Source organism: Marmota marmota, unplaced genomic scaffold (assembly GCF_001458135.2).
Source record: "Marmota marmota marmota unplaced genomic scaffold, marMar, whole genome shotgun sequence".
NCBI classification, from domain to species: domain Eukaryota; kingdom Metazoa; phylum Chordata; class Mammalia; order Rodentia; family Sciuridae; genus Marmota; species Marmota marmota.
Genome location: NW_025999949.1, coordinates 12,643,859 through 12,660,404, shown reverse-complemented (window position 1 = coordinate 12,660,404; position 16,546 = coordinate 12,643,859). Strand labels below are relative to the sequence as shown.

At 31.8% G+C, this 16,546-nt stretch overlaps 1 protein-coding gene across 6 annotated transcripts in view; it reads left to right on the top strand.

Moving 5' to 3' along the window:
• The window catches only part of Csmd3 (CUB and Sushi multiple domains 3), a 1,105,037-nt gene that overhangs the window by 531,866 nt on the left and 556,625 nt on the right, over positions 1–16,546 (top strand). For all 6 annotated transcript variants that reach the window (XM_048802035.1, XM_048802036.1, XM_048802034.1 and 3 more), the window contains one exon: positions 8,526–8,629. In XM_048802035.1, coding sequence (XP_048657992.1) covers positions 8,526–8,629 — 104 coding nt within the window. The remainder of the gene's footprint in view (positions 1–8,525; positions 8,630–16,546) is intronic.

The window sequence follows — 16,546 nt, the reverse complement described above, 5'->3', positions numbered from 1 at the left end:
GCATTTCTTGTAGAAATAGATAAAGCAATCATGAAATTCATATGGAAAAATAAAAGACCCAGAATAGCAAAAGCAATTCTAAGCAGGAAGTGCGAATCAGGCGGTATAGCGATACCAGATTTCAAACTATATTACAGAGCAATAGTAACAAAAACAGCATGGTACTGGTACCAAAACAGGCGGGTGGACCAATGGTACAGAATAGAGGACACAGAGACTAATCCACAAAACTACAACTATCTTATATTTGATAAAGGAGCTAAAAGCATGCAATGGAGGAAGGATAGCATATTCAACAAATGGTGTTGGGAAAACTGGAAATCCATATGCAACAAAATGAAACTGAATCCCCTCCTTTCGCCATGCACAAAAGTTAACTCAAAGTGGATCAAGGAGCTAGATAACAAATCAGAGACTCTGCGTCTGATAGAAGAAAAAGTTGGCTCCGATCTACATATTGGGGGCTCGGGTTCCAAATTCCTTAATAGGACACCCATAGCACAAGAGTTAATAACAAGGATCAACAAATGGGACTTACTTAAACTGAAAAGTTTTTTCTCAGCAAGAGAAACAATAAGAGAGGTAAATAGAGAGCCTATATCCTGGGAACAAATCTTTACTCCTCACACTTCAGATAGAGCCCTAATATCCAGAGTATACAAAGAACTCAAAAAATTAGACAATAAGAGAACAAACAACCCAATCAACAAATGGGCCAAGGACCTGAACAGACACTTCTCAGAGGAGGACATACAGTCAATCAACAAGTACATGAAAAAATGCTCACCATCTCTAGCAGTCAGAGAAATGCAAATCAAAACCACCCTAAGATACCATCTCACTCCAGTAAGAGTGGCACAGAAAATATTTCCTAACTGCAGAATTTTACTATTGAAATGCAAAATAGCATGATGACTAAGCACATGGACTTTGACACAGGTAAACCTGATATGCAAGTATAGTCAAGTCACTACTAGCCAAAAACATGGACAAATTCCTGGGAGTCAACATTTCTTTAAACTGAGATTGAGGACTGGAAATGTAGCTCAGTGGCAGAATGCTTGCCAAACATGTATGAGGCCCTGGGTTTGATCCTGGCATCACTGAAAACAACAATAACAACAACAAAAAACAGAAATGATTATATTGATTTATTGATTAGAATGCTTTAAATTTAAGTATGAAAAAGCTCAAATTAAATATCTTCATTAAAGTAAATGCATTTCTACAGGAAATACCTTTTCTTGACTCTGGTCATCTCAATATATTGGTTTGGGCTTTCTCCTCAAACTACATATTATAATCATATGGCTTCAGTAGCTCCAGTCAATACTTTCATTTATAATCATAAATCAGACTGATTATTTTAATCTCCTTGAGCATCAAGACATCTTTTTACAAAAGCCCCCACAACAGATTGTTCCTCACTTTCCACTGAAGAGAACCAGGTCACATATATACAGTCAAATTACATGTAAATGTAATGGGACCATAGACAACTAGGATCCATCTCATGGAACTTGGTTTGGGACCAGCATTCTCTGAAATATGAGGATGTAAAGAGGAAGGTTGTTTAATAAAATAAGTGTCATGCTAAAAAGTAAAGTGCTAAAAGTGAAGATGGAAAATGGCTATTAAGGCACTAGATAATGACTTCTAGGATCCTTCCCAGAGGTTATCAAATATCCATCCAGAAACATCCTGCTTTCTTGCATTTACTTGGAAAAATACCTATATGAAACATACTTTCTACCTACATTCATAGAGAAAATCTAAAATCTCAGCTACAAGGACAAGTCCAGAACCCTTAGCAACATACTGGGTTCTCCATTATATCAAGATGTTGTTCCTGAATATCTAAATGCCTAAAATTCAAAGAACAGGTTATCATGAGCAATGAAGCATGACAGAAAACAAACAGGATAACTGTAATAAAAGCTCCCATTCAGAAGATGAGAGAATTGAAACTACATTGGTTCATGGACCAATATCATATCCTGATAGACAACACTGGTGAAGACTAGCTTCTATAAAAGTGAAGTAACTTTCTTGATAAGGCTGGAAAGTTGCAGGTCTTTGGTGGGAATTCTATATTCACAAAATACTGTGATGTAGAACTCAAGATATTCAACCCTTTGTAAATTATACATGGAATTAAAAAATAAGACACATTGCTTTTATTTCAGTGCTAGCAAAATATACTACAAAAATCCATGTCTTGAGCCTTATGGGAAGTGGATCAATTAAGCATTTTTAATATTTTAATGCTACTTATGGATTTTTTTACCCCAAGATAACCAATGTTAAAATATATGATTTTAATTGCAATTGGCTTTTTTAGAAACTTAGATGGTCTGACAAGACTCTTTTATGAGTCGCAAAATATAAGCAATTTGAAATCACCATTCCATAATGGAAATCAAGAAAGTGGCTTATTTGGTTAAAAGAGCGAGATAATTATAAATTATTTCAATACTTTAGAGGTTTTTTTTTATTCAAACTTTTCTTTCATCAGTCCCAAAACAAACACATGTTGTTCTCTCATCTAAATGATTAGGAAAAGATAGGCAAAATTTATGGCACTTTCTATACTGCTATGTATGATATTCTATGATTTCCTAACTAAATGTTTCAGCCATACTACCAAATTTATACCATACTATAAATTAATTAACAAATAAATATGTAGAGAAAGAATACATACTACATTGATTAGTATTCTTTTTTTATTTGTTCATTTTACTTCCACATTATACAGAAATCAGTGAGTATAAAATAGCTATTTGGTAAACATTCCATAGCATAGGATCTATAAAGGAAACTTCACATTTAGTTCTTTACTTATTAAAGCCTCCTTTCTTATGTTGCTTATTACATTATAGCACAAATGTAAGATTTTTGTTTTTTTCTAAATTCCCTTTGTTTAGAATTATCTCGATAGACTATTTTTTTTTACTTCTACTATAATGCTTTATTTATATTAGTGAGTGTAAGTGAGGCAAAGTTAGTTTTTATTTTCTAATGCATAGATTCTACTTCTGTGGAGCTATTCCATAGTAATGTTAAAACTAGGCATAAATGAATCAATTAAAATGAATGTGTTTTATAAGTTCAGTCATACTATTCTGGCCTCTTAGTGATTGTGTGTCATTGAAAGTATTCAAGAATTATAAGTGTCTAAAATTTCTGTGACAGCTCAGTAGTTTATTGCTTATGTGAAAGTATATGGATTAGTATTAATTAATTTATCACTTAATTTAAAATGGTGTAGTGTTCTTATTGTTACACACATGCAGTCATGAGTCTCAGTTACAATTCAGGAACAATAAAATGTACCATTAAATCGGTGTCCAAATTCTCTAGGACATGATTATATAATAATGGATATCAAGTGTTTGGCATAGCACTGGCAATAAAGCAGTCAGTCATTTATTAGACACTTAATTTGTATCTTCTAGACTATTAGAATTTTTAGCCACATGAAATGAGACATTCTCTTAATTTTAATAGCAATTCACTTGTGGATCTAATGTGAAGTGTCTTGGAATAAAGTGAGACCATATCTTGGTTATGGTGAATAATGTGCAATGAACATGGGAGTATAGACATCTTTTTCAGGTGGCAATTTCATTTATTTTAGGCATGTATAGCTACATCCTTGGGGATCATATTGGCATTCTATTCAGGGTTTTAGTTTAAATTTCTTTAGAAACATCCATGTTGTTTTCTTTGAGACACCAATGTACATTTCCACCAACAGTGTACAAGATTTACTTTCTCTGCACTCCAATATATTGTCTCCTTTATAGTAGCCCACCTAATAAGTGTGAAGTGATGTCTCACTTACTGTGGTTTTGATTTCCACTTCACTGATGGTTAGTGACATTGATCACTTTTTCATGTACCTGTTGGCTATTGTTATGCCTTCTTTGAAGAAATGTCTATTCAAGTAATTTGCCCATTTTTTGATTGGGTTATTTATTTGTTTATTTTGGCCACTGAGTTGTTCGAGTTCCTCATATTTTGATAAGTGAAAAAAGGCACAAATGGAAAGAAAAATACTACATGATCTCACTTATATGTGGAATCTTAAAAAATCAAATATATATGAAGAGAGGTTAGAACATAGTTAGTAGAATGAGAGGGAGGAATAGAGGAAACAGGAGAGATCAAAGTTTATAATGACTCAGTAATATTGACTCATTAAAAATTAAGGAATATTATTAGTAATGCTTTATTGTATACTGTAAATTTTCTACAAAATTAGATCATAGGTCCTCTTAAACCTCAAGGGGAAAAATAAAAGGTAAATGTAAAGTGATGAATATGTTAATTTCCTTCAAGCTATCATGTTGTATATCAAAAATGTGTAAAATTAAAGATAAGTGAATTTTTAAAAGAAAAATAGTACCTACATTTGAAAGGCTTAAAAGTTAACAATAAAATTTTAAAAACTGACTAAGAGCAAAAGATTATAAAAATGTATATTCACAGTTTAAAAAAATAAAATAGAACTTTTTTGAAATAATATATTTGAAATTTAAATAATCAATAAGTGTCCTAATGAAGAATTAATGAACCAAAGGTAGATCTCAAGAAATTATGTAACTAGAAGATAGGAAATAAGAAAATGGAAACATGTAAGATGAACTAAATGACATAGAAGATGAGATAAAGAGATCTAATTTATATCAATACATATTTCTAGAGAGAAAAAAAGTGAAAGAATGTAGAAGGGAAACTAATTTGAAGAGGTTTTTATAATTAATGACTGTCTTGAGTTCAGAAGCATAGAAATGATAATTCATACCAGCAGAATAAATGTGCACCTAAGCATTGCCTAATGAACAATAAGCAACAAAGAGAAAATCTTTAAAAAGCCAAAGGGAAATTACAATTATAATTTGTGTAAGAGTGGGAATTACAATAGTAACACTAATAGTCAAGTGAACAGTGTCTGCAGAATATATGGAAAAAAATAATTACTAACCTGAAATTATATAATTAACACTAATCAGCAGAACTATGAGTAAAAGAAAGATGTTTTCAGATTAGACCAAAAAATAAAAATACTTATCACTAATAGATTCACACTAGAAAACTTACTTCAATGGCTGCTTCTCAAAAAAGGAGGGAAGAAAGGAAGGAGGACATGAAGGAAGGAAGGAAGCAAACAGGGATGGAGGGAAGGAGGGAAGAAAACATGAACTTCAATGTAACATTGATCTACAGTTACTACAAAATAATCATAAAAATGTTAATAAGTACAGAAACAAGTCTTGAAAGACATTTTATGTATAAATTTATCACTGGGCTGGGGTTGTGGCTCAGTGATAGAGTGCTCGCCTAGCACATTCGAGGCCCTGGGTTCTATCCTCAGCACCACATAAAAATAAATAAACAAAATAAAGGTATTGTATACAACTAAAAAAATAAATATTTTTTTAAAAATCACTGAGACAAAAGTGCTATAAAAGCCTATCAAATAATGGACTTTATTTTTTTATTTTTATTTTTTATTATTTGCCTATTTCCTTGAAGTATTTTTCCACATTTTTTTTATTGGTTCATTATGTTTATATATAATGGTGGGGTTTTCTTCTAACATATTTATACATGCACAAATCTAACAATATAATTTGGTCAATAACATTCCTCATTGTTTTTCCTGTCTCTTTTCTCCTTACTCCTCCTGTTCCTTTTCTTCTATTCTACTGATTTCCCTTCAGTTTTTATGAGCTCCCTCTACATTTCCCTTTTTACATACATGTATGAAGACATGAATTGGTGTGAATATACTTTGTATACAACCAGAGATATGAAAAGTTTGTGCTCTAAATGTATGATATGAATTGTAATGCATTCTGCTGTCATATATAAATTTAAAGAATAAATAAAAAACAAAAATAGCAACAGAAGTAGGCATACTGTACTAATAAAAATATCTCAAAAAACTCTAAGAATTATCATTACCTTAACTTGTTTTCTGACACAGTGAAATTTAATTAGAAGCTAACAAGTAAATGAAGATTGTACATTTTCATTTTTAAAACATAATTAGGACTTTTTAAGTATTTCATTTGTCAAAGAAGAAAAGATAAAGGAAATTCAAGAATGCTTAGAAATAATATAGAAATAGGATAATCTATATACCAAAAATTGTGAATGCTCCAAAATGGTATCAGAGAAATATTGATGATTTTAAAGTTTTAATCTGAAAAGAATAAAATCAGAAAATTAATTATTTAAGCATTAATCCTTATATGCATAACAGCACACCCACCAGCAATACTATACCACGAATCAATAATACAAAATCTTAGGAAAGATTAGATGAATAATTTTTTTGGTGAGATTTACTATTTAAAAAATACTGTAGTGCTGATGACACACAATGACAGAATAAGCAGCACCTAGTTCCTATAATGAAACATTAAAATAGTAACCACACTGTTAGAATCAACTTTCTCACACTCTAAAAAGTAGTCCAAGGTTTGCAACAAACAACCAAATGCTGAATAACAAACAAACAAAAAAAAACATAAAAATACTGGAAAAGTTTTTGTGTCATTTGACCTTCTTTGGGCCATCCACTTCAAGACGAGTCTGCAATCTTGATGATGGCAGCCTATTCTTTAGCCAGGGACTCTAGTGTAAATACAATGAAATATTATTTAGCCATAAAAATAAGTAAACTTCTGATCCATGCCACAATATGAATGAAACTTGAAGACCTCATGTTAAGTGAAATAAACTAGATATAAAGACAAACATGGCATGATTCCATGTATTTAAAGTAACTAGAATAAGAAAATTCAGAAAGTAGTTTAAAAGTCACCACATGCTACGAGAGCAAGAAATGGAGAGTTACTGTTTAATGGTAAAAGAGTCTGGGTTTGGTCTGCTGAAAACCTTTTGGAAATAGGTATTAGAGATAGTTTTAAAACATTGTAAATGTAATTAATGCCACTGAAATGTGCAGTTCAAATGGTTAAAATTACAAATTTTATTATCTATTTACCTAATATAAGACATAAGCAGTTCTTGCAATCAATAACCAGCACACAAACATAAAAACAACTGCCACAATACAAATGACCATGTCACAGAAAACATAAATGACAAATTAACACAATTAAAAGATAGACAACTCAATTAGTAATGAAAAATGCAAAGAAGGTGATTTTTGTGCCCATAAAATTGGTAGAAATAAATACATCTAATGTTACAATTTTGAATATCTGAATTGGTAAGCCAATTTTGGAAAATCATATGGCAAATGGTTGTAAAATGATTTTTAGCTTTATTATTACCTTTAGCAAGTATATCACCAAGATACACTTGAAAATTGAACTAGAAAAGGTATAATATTGCTTATACTCATGATGCTTATGAATGCAAGGGGTCGGGAACTTACGTCTCTATTGACAGACAATTATTAATTAAAACTATCTATAGTCAACTCTAAGTAGAATGAAGAAACAATACAAAAATTATTACCACATAAAATGCATAATTTAGTTTTTTAATGTATGTTATTTATATTAAAGAAATTGCTTTAGTCAATGCTAATATAAAAATATTTTAAAAACAAGAAATAAGCATCCTCAAAGCTTGTTTTTTTATTCCTGTTTAAAAATACAGCTCATAAAATCTTTCAATAATTCACATAACAAAGAAATGATTATGAATACTACTAAAGAGATTTTTTATTTATTCTCTAGTAATGTTGTTAACTTCAGACATATATTTTATCAAATTATGAATAATACTTAATTGTAATTTATTGTTTGCTTAAGGTATGATGTATATGGAACAGTATTTATATAATTTCTTTACTGATACTTAATTACCTTATTCTTTATATTATAGTACTTAATAAATGCAATGTAATTAAATTTGATTTTTTCATATATGTATAAACTTTGTACAAATACATGTATTTCAGTAAAAACTAATTTTAAATTATATATTATGGTACAATGTTTCTCTGAAAGTATGTGCTTCCAGTTTTACCAGTAAATTTTAATATATTTGAGGGATTTTGTTACTAAAGGATACACAAAAATAAACCTGATACCATTAAATGTAAACATCAAGATTCATTTTTAGCCCTAACATATTTTAAGCTTTACTACTTAATGGAAATAGCACATTGTTTTTCCATGTTAACTTTATTAAAATTATATGCAAATATGTAGAAAACCATTCTCCACCTACATGTACATTTCATAAAGTCTATTCAAAGTAGATTTGTATTAATCATGCTTCAGATGCTTCAAATAAGAGTATTCCATGAACAGAATCCATATAATTCATTGAAAACTTAGTAAAGAAGTTTTAATATAGCAAGTAAAAGCCATGACAATATGAAGATGAACTTTAGGAATACTCTGACATGATTTGCTACCATTCTGTGAAATTGTATATATCCGAATATGTGTTTTGAATATTTTTGTTATTGCTTTCTTTCCTGTTTACATTATATAATACATTATGTTCAAGGCATTTCTATTTGTTGCTAGGTTATACAGATAAATTTTGAAGAATTTGATCTGGAGATTGGCTATGATACCTTGACAATTGGTGATGGAGGTGAAGTTGGAGACCCCAGGACAGTACTTCAAGTGTAAGTTCTCAATATTTCATTTTTGCCTTAACCTATCAGGTATTTATCAGATTGTAGTTTCAAATTATTTTTTGAACTTTATATATATTTGTAAATGGACACAACACTTTTATTTTGTTTATTTATTTTAATGTGGTGCTGAGGATTGAACCCAGTGCCTCACATATGCAAGGCAAGTGCTCTACCACTGAGCCACAGCCCCAGTCTCTCTCAAATTGTTTTTTACATTGATCCTTTCCACTACCACAAACAAGAAGCACAGTGTCTAGTTATAATCACCAATGTACACATGATCTGTTATTTCATCTTCAGTGAAGGTCGAGGCACTTTATCTTCTTAGCCCGTTTGAGCTGCTGTAACAGCAGTCATTAAATTGATGGCTTATAAGCAACAAAAATTTATTTCTAATTTATTTCTCTATACTAGAGACTGGGAAATCCAACATCAAGGTGCCAGTCGATTCAATGTTTGACAGGGGATTTTTCTTATCTAACCTGATGCTTCTCAAAGGAGAATCTCCTTGCATCACTAATGATTCACAATAATCTAGGGCACTTTTAGAAATGCAGATTTCGAGACCACTAAACTATTCTTACTGAATCATTATCTCTGGGATGTAGACCCCAACTATACATATTTTGATACACTCATTAGATGATTCATATGTATGCCAAAGTTTGAGAATTACTTATATAGACTTTTATACCCTTATTATGTATATATTTATTGTATAATGACTGAAGGTAAGCAAATTTTCTTTCTTCCCTTTTTCCCCTTTCATTTTCGTCTCTTTTTAATTTTAAAAGAAGATGTGAATTATGATTGTTCCAGAATCCTATAAAAAAAAAACAAAGGTTCAATTATTGCATATAGATTATTATAGTCCCCAATATTATTACCTTTGAATTCTTGTCTTCCAGAGAAACAAAACCAAAAAACCCTACTCTTCTTGCATTTAGACCTCAACTTCAACCTTTTCCCTTCCTCTGTAACATGGATATCATTGATCTAGACAATTTGGTTGTTGCCTCTTTCTGGCCTACTAGAATTTCATTCTATGCTAAGGTGTGATAGACAAAAGAACCACTATTTGCTTGATCCATGTGTTCAAATCTGTGACCAAACTTTTTTTAACTTCACTTTTAACACTTTTCTTTCCAATGATTATTAGCATTTTATTATTATGTTAAGCCTAATGTGGCCATATTGGGCTGATACTTCCCAGAAATTATCTACAGTTCCTCCTATATCTCTTTGTGGTGTTATAACTGATAACTTAGATTCCATTGTGCTAAATGCAGCTCTATTAGAAATTATCAGCCATAGATCTACTTCTGATCAGTCCAAATGGTTTTAGCTTTGTTTGTCAGTTTAATGCTTAAAAAAACTGAAAGTTTTGTATAAAAATTTGAATCTGTAGTTGCTTTTGACAAACTGTTAAGACTAGGCCTAGATATTCACATGGAAAAAATTCTGAAATTATTAGAAGGCATAGGTTCTCCATAGAGACTATCATTTTTGACCTTCTAGGATTCTTTGTATTCCCTGTTTGGGCTTAAAGCCAGCATGTGACACCTGATACAACACAAAATTTAGATTGCTTTATGCATAAATTTGTTTTCCAAATATGAAGCTCTATTTAACTACCCCATTAACAGTAGCCTGAAAAACTGTTGGAATCAATCTAACAAAATAGGTGAAAAATCTCTACAATGAAAACTACAAAACACTAAAGAAAGAAACAGAAGAAGACCTTAGTAGATGGAAAGATCACCCATGCTCTTGGATAGGCAGAATTAACATTGTCAGAATGGCCATATTACCAAAAGTGTTAATACAGATTTAAAGGAATTCCTACTGAAATCCCAATGGCATATTTCATAGAAATAGAAAAAAGTAATCATGAAGTTCATTTTGAAAAATAAGAGACCCAGAATAACCAAAGTAATCCTTAGCAAGAAGAGTGAAGCAGGAGGCATCACAATACCAGACCTTAAATTACACTACAGATCAATAGTAACAAAAACAGCATAGTATTGGCACGAGAACAGAGATAGACCAATGGTACAGAATAGAAGACACAAAGACAAACCCAAATAATTACAGTTATCTCATAGTAGACAAAGTCACCGAAAACATACATTGGAAAAAATATAGCCTTCTCAACAATTGGTGCTGGGAAAACTGGAAATCCATATGTAGCAAAATGAAATTAAACCCTTATCTCTCACACTGCACAAAAATCAACTTAAAGTGTGTCAATGACTTAGACACTAGAACAGAGACCCTGTCACCTAATAGAGGAAAAAGTGGACCCAAATCTCCACCTTGTTGGCTAAAGAAATGATTTCCTTAATAAGACTCCTAAACCACAAGAATTAAAATCAAGAATCAATAAACAGGATGGAATCAAACTAAAAAGCAATTGAAACAATTAATGATGTGAATAAAGAGCCCAAACACCTCACATTAATCTCCAGGATATATAAAGACTCAAAAAACTTAACACCAAAAGAAACAAATAACCCAATCAATAAATAGGCTAAGGAACAGAACAGACACCTCACAGAAGAAATACAGCCATTCAACAAATATATGAAAAAATGCTCAACATCTCTAGCAATTAGAGAAATATAAATCAAAACTACACTGAGATTCCATTTCACTTGAGTAAGAATGGCAATTATCAAGAATACAAGAAATAATAAATGTTGGCAAAGATGTGGGGGAAAAGTACACTCATGCATTGCTGGTGGGAGTGCAAATTGGTGCAAGCACTATGGAGAGCAGTAAGGAGATTCCTCAGAAAATCTGGAATGAAACTACTATTTGACACAATTATCCCAATCCTCAGTTACCTAAAGGACTTAAATTCAATATACCACAGTGATGCAGCCACATCAACATTTATAGCAATTAAATTCACAATAGCTAAACTATGGAATCAACCTAGGTGCCCTCAAACAGATGGATGGATAGACAAACTGTGATATATATATGATATTACTCAGCCTCAAAAAATAATGAAATTATGGCATTTGCTGAAAATGGATAAAACTGGAGAATATTATTCTAAGCAAAATAAGCCAAAGAACCAAAGGCCAAATGTTTTCTCTAATATGCAGGTGCTAATTCATAATAAGTGTGTATGTGGAGGGGGAGAATAGAGGTACTTTGCATTAGAGGGGAATGAAGGGAAAGGAGGGGGTATGGAAGTAGAAATGATAGTAGAATGAAGTCAGACATTATTACCCTATGATTACATGACCTGTGTAACTCTACATCATGTACAAACTAAAGAATGAAAAGTTATACTCCATTTATGTATGATGTGTCAAAATGCATTCTACTGTCATGTATAACTAATTAGAACAAATAAATTTAAAATTTTTTTTAAAAGTTGAAGTTTGTTGGAATTAATAATGTGCACCAAATTTGGTGTTTGATCATCAAACATTTGAAATATCTTTTTCTAGGTGTTTCTAGAGTCCACCATGTGTACTTTAGATATGAGATTTTAAAATGCATATAAAATGGGACATATTTCCCTTTTTCTACTTAAGATAATGGTCTGGAATTCAAATATTGATTCTTTAAAATATGAACAGGAAGAGGCAGGCTGACTAGTCAATTAACTAAAAAAAAGTATTTCTCAAGATTCACATATCTAATATAAAACAAAGTGTTTCAGCATTGAATTAAATATTAGATATCTTCTTGTATAATTAACAGCCCACTTTATAGATGCTATGTAGTCCTTAGCCATAACCTTTGACAAAGAAATCTTTGAGCTAAATATCATGTAATTGGAGGTATAAATATTACAAAGTCATACATCTTTACAGAATTCTAGTAAGAAGGATATCAGAGTTACTTCAAATATTCAACCATTAGAACTGGCAAAAGGTAATAACATACATTTATTGGGATTAAGCAGTCATCTTTAACAATCTTGGATCTTAAAAAAAAACCAACCACATAAATAATAATGTGTTTGAGCCATTCATATTATCCTATTCCAATGTAAGAAAAGTTATAAAGCAAGTGTGAATTCTGATATGTAAGTTGGTATTCTTCTTTTAGAACCAATTATTGTATTAATGACATAGAATGAATATTAATTCTTATTTGAATACCAAGTACCAAATATCTTTGCTGACACCATCACATTCTTCCAGTGAGTACTGCATCTCCAGGAGACAATTAAAAATTAAAGCTTCATTCTGTGACCATTACCTTTTAGACTACTCACTCAATAGATTTAAATTGGCCCCTTAGGGAAAGTGTGGGAGCGCTTGGAAAGAGAAAGAAGAAATAATCCATCATAATTAAATATTCATGACTATGAAAGTAACATATACAGATAAGTCTATTTTGATCCAAACCTTATTGTAATTAGACATATTAATATTTGTACAAAACTCAAAATTAGTGCAATAGTCTTTACTATGTATGTTTTACATAGAGGAAAATCCCTATATATTTTAAATATAGTTGTTCATTATCTAAGAACTACATTCTTCCTTAATCAAAAGAACCTCTGTATAAACACTCCACAGTCTTTTACTTTCTTCATACCTACTTCTTAGAGAGTTTTGAACCTATTCTTAGTTGACCTCAATTGCTTCAAAAAATCTACTAAATATTTTATTTGTGGTTTTGTCATCCTGAAAGTTCTCAGTATCAAGTACAGAAGATGTCTGTATTTTCTTTCATATTGGAGGACAGGAGTGGGTTGAATTTTAAGAATCTCATATCAAATAAATGAGATCAAGTAGCAGATGAAGCAAGATGCATGTCATAATTAAATAAAAGAAATAGGCCTACAAATGATTTTTTGAAGAAAAAGAAGATGAGGCTAAGGTTATTTAGTCAATATAAAATCAATTAAAGAATATATATATATATATATATATATATATATATATATAGGAAGTGCTCTCGCTCTCTCTCTCTCTCTCTCTCTCTCTCTCTCTATATATATATATATATATATATATTAGGAAAAGTGTGGGAGAGCTGGCAAAGAGAAAGAAGAAATAATGTATCATATTTAAATATTCATGAGTATGAAAGTAACATATACAGATAAGTCTATTTAGAGCCAAACCTTATTGTAATTATACATATTAATATTTAATATATATATACAATTATGTATATAATTGTGCATATATACATATATATATGAATATATATATATATGAAGAAATCATATCCCAATTGAGCAGTCAAGTAGAAAAAGCTATCTTAGTGTTGGAACTTGTTTCTTCTGCTGCTTTTAGGAAAGGAAATGGTGTTATATTTTTCTTATTCTCATATTACCACTTTCATATTGTCAGTTTGTGCATCATATGTACTTTGTCACTTGTCATATTTCTTTCATTCTGAGAAATCAAAATAATTGTGAAAAATCTATATGATTCCAAATTTTGTCCTGCATTCTTCCGTCTACAACCAAGGAACATGTTTCCCTTGCTTTTCTCTCTCAGAAACTTGTTTTTTTTTCCCCCGTCAGAAACAAAATTTAACTTTTCTGAAAATATATTTTTTCCTTGAGTAAGGATTACTACAGCAGAACTTTGCTAGTGTCTATATTCTAGAGGTGTTCAAATAGAAGCAAGCTGACTAGCCAACAGATTTTACAGACTTTGAATTAGATCAAAATTTCCTTTGAACTCTAAGACTCTGTGATATGAGAACTTACTGGATTTGTATCCACCAAAGAAGCTGATGTAAATTTTAGTGAACCTGAAGCATATTTCTTAATAAGTTTAGCTTTCTCAACGATAGACCTACCCAGGACACTTGCAAGGCCTAGAGCTAGAATTCATATGGAAACTTACATGTCTACATATTGCAATTTCTATATCAAGCTAAAAACTATTAAATGCAATAAGTTCCATCCTCCTACCTTGACAAATCACTTTTATAACAGCCTTCCTTTCGGGCATATAGAGGCATTGGGAAGTCTGGCCCCCAGTCTGCAACTGGCCAAGCTCATTCCTCAACCTTAGCTTCATCTTTCATAGATGAAATAGATGGGGACATCTCAGCCTGCACAGTAAAACTGCCCACACCACCTACAAAGACCATGCCTTGGATGTAGGAGCACACATAGGTTGTATGTTCTGGGGCTGACAATAGGAAACTGGAAAAGAGGCCCATGCAAGTCCAAGAAGCAGGAAATTCTGGGATTCAAGATACAGAAATATTTTACAATAGTGCTCCACAAACAAAAAGTAAAATAGATTTGGTTTGATCCCAAATTTCTCTTGAACTGATAACTAGTAATATGAAGAAAAATGAAATAAAAACAGATAAATATGGTTGTTATGTTTTTTTTTGTTAAATGAAATAAAAACAGATAAATATGGTTCTATTATTTTTTTCTGTTAATTTTTTATTATGAATTTCCTGAGACAAAAATTACTCTTTCAAATTGCTCTAGAAGTTTTAAAGTTTTACTCCCAATTTCAGTTTTTTTAAAGTTTTACTCCCAATTACATACACTAAGGTCTGTAAACTAGTATAGGATTTTGTAAGAGAGTGATGTGAGAGATGTAGAGTCTCATCAGGAAGGTATATTCCTGAAAAGAGCTGGGCTAGAGAAAAGTCAGAGCAAGGCACACTACAGGGAAAGAATCAGGGAAACAGCCCATATTTTAAGATGTTTAAGAACTTGATAAATTTTCATGAACTTATTTAAAACTATAATTGAAGGAAATGTATTCTAAGTAATGTTTTATAACAGGAAACATTAGTCTCCATCTAAACATATTTATTTAGCAATCTTTTTACTCATATGTGGATTCTTTTTGTGTACTCACAGGTTTGATCCATGTGCTAGAACTAATTTGGGGCACCAAAAACGTTTTTTAAAAATGGATTTAAGCCAGGCGTGGTATCATGTGCTGGTTGTCCTGACTACTTGTGAGGTTGAAGAATAAGGATTGCTTTAGTCTGAGAATTTGAGAACATCCAGGGAAATATAGCAAGACCCAATCTCTTAAAAATAAACAAAAGTGAAGTACTAAGCAACTCAGTTAGTCCCTGTCTTAATGTGCCTGGCAAGTGTGAAGTACCGGATTCCATCCTTGGTACCACATAAAAATAAATAATTAAAATAAAGGTATGGTGGCCATCTACAACTAAAAAACATTTAAAAAGAAAAAGTAGAAATGCATTTTTATACCATCAGTAACATAGGGTGCATCACTTTGATACATATTTAACCTGATGAAACATAAAGCTTATTCTATTCTGACCCAGGATTGAATAAAGCAATTCCCTTTCTTTAAATACTTAGGCTCTAAAAAGTAAAATATGTGATTTATTCTATTCAATAGAAAGTGTGGTGAGCCGTTCTAATTAGACCGAGGCCGCCATTAGAAGATGGCGCCGGCTTCCACTGTGGCCTGTGATAAACAACTCCTAATATGGAGAATTGGCACGCAATCCCTTACCACCCTATGAGAAAGGTCCACGTGGCAGCTTAAGATTGGTATGCTGGAGGCTTTATTAGGCTGTGCTTGGGCGCTCGGCAACGGGTCACTAGAAGATGATACATGCATCAAGGCCTGAATAAACTGCTGAAAGAAGAATCCTGTGTCGTGTTTTCCCTTGCCGGCGAAAGGTCGCGACAATTGGTGGTCCGTATGGGGAATTGTATTCCTCGAACCCAGGATCCAGAACTTTCAGCAGTCAGGGTGGTGCACCGGTAAGTTCCCAGGTAAAGTGGGAATCCGCAAGCAAATAGCGGGGCACTCTCTCTGTAAATAAAGAGAGAGCGGAAAAAAGGACGCTCCCCTGTAAATAAGGAGAGAGCGGGGATTTTTGTACTTTCACTTTCATTATATCTTTGGAGACATTATGGGCGCTACCTCTTCAAGCCCAATTTTGTTGGCCCTAGATGGG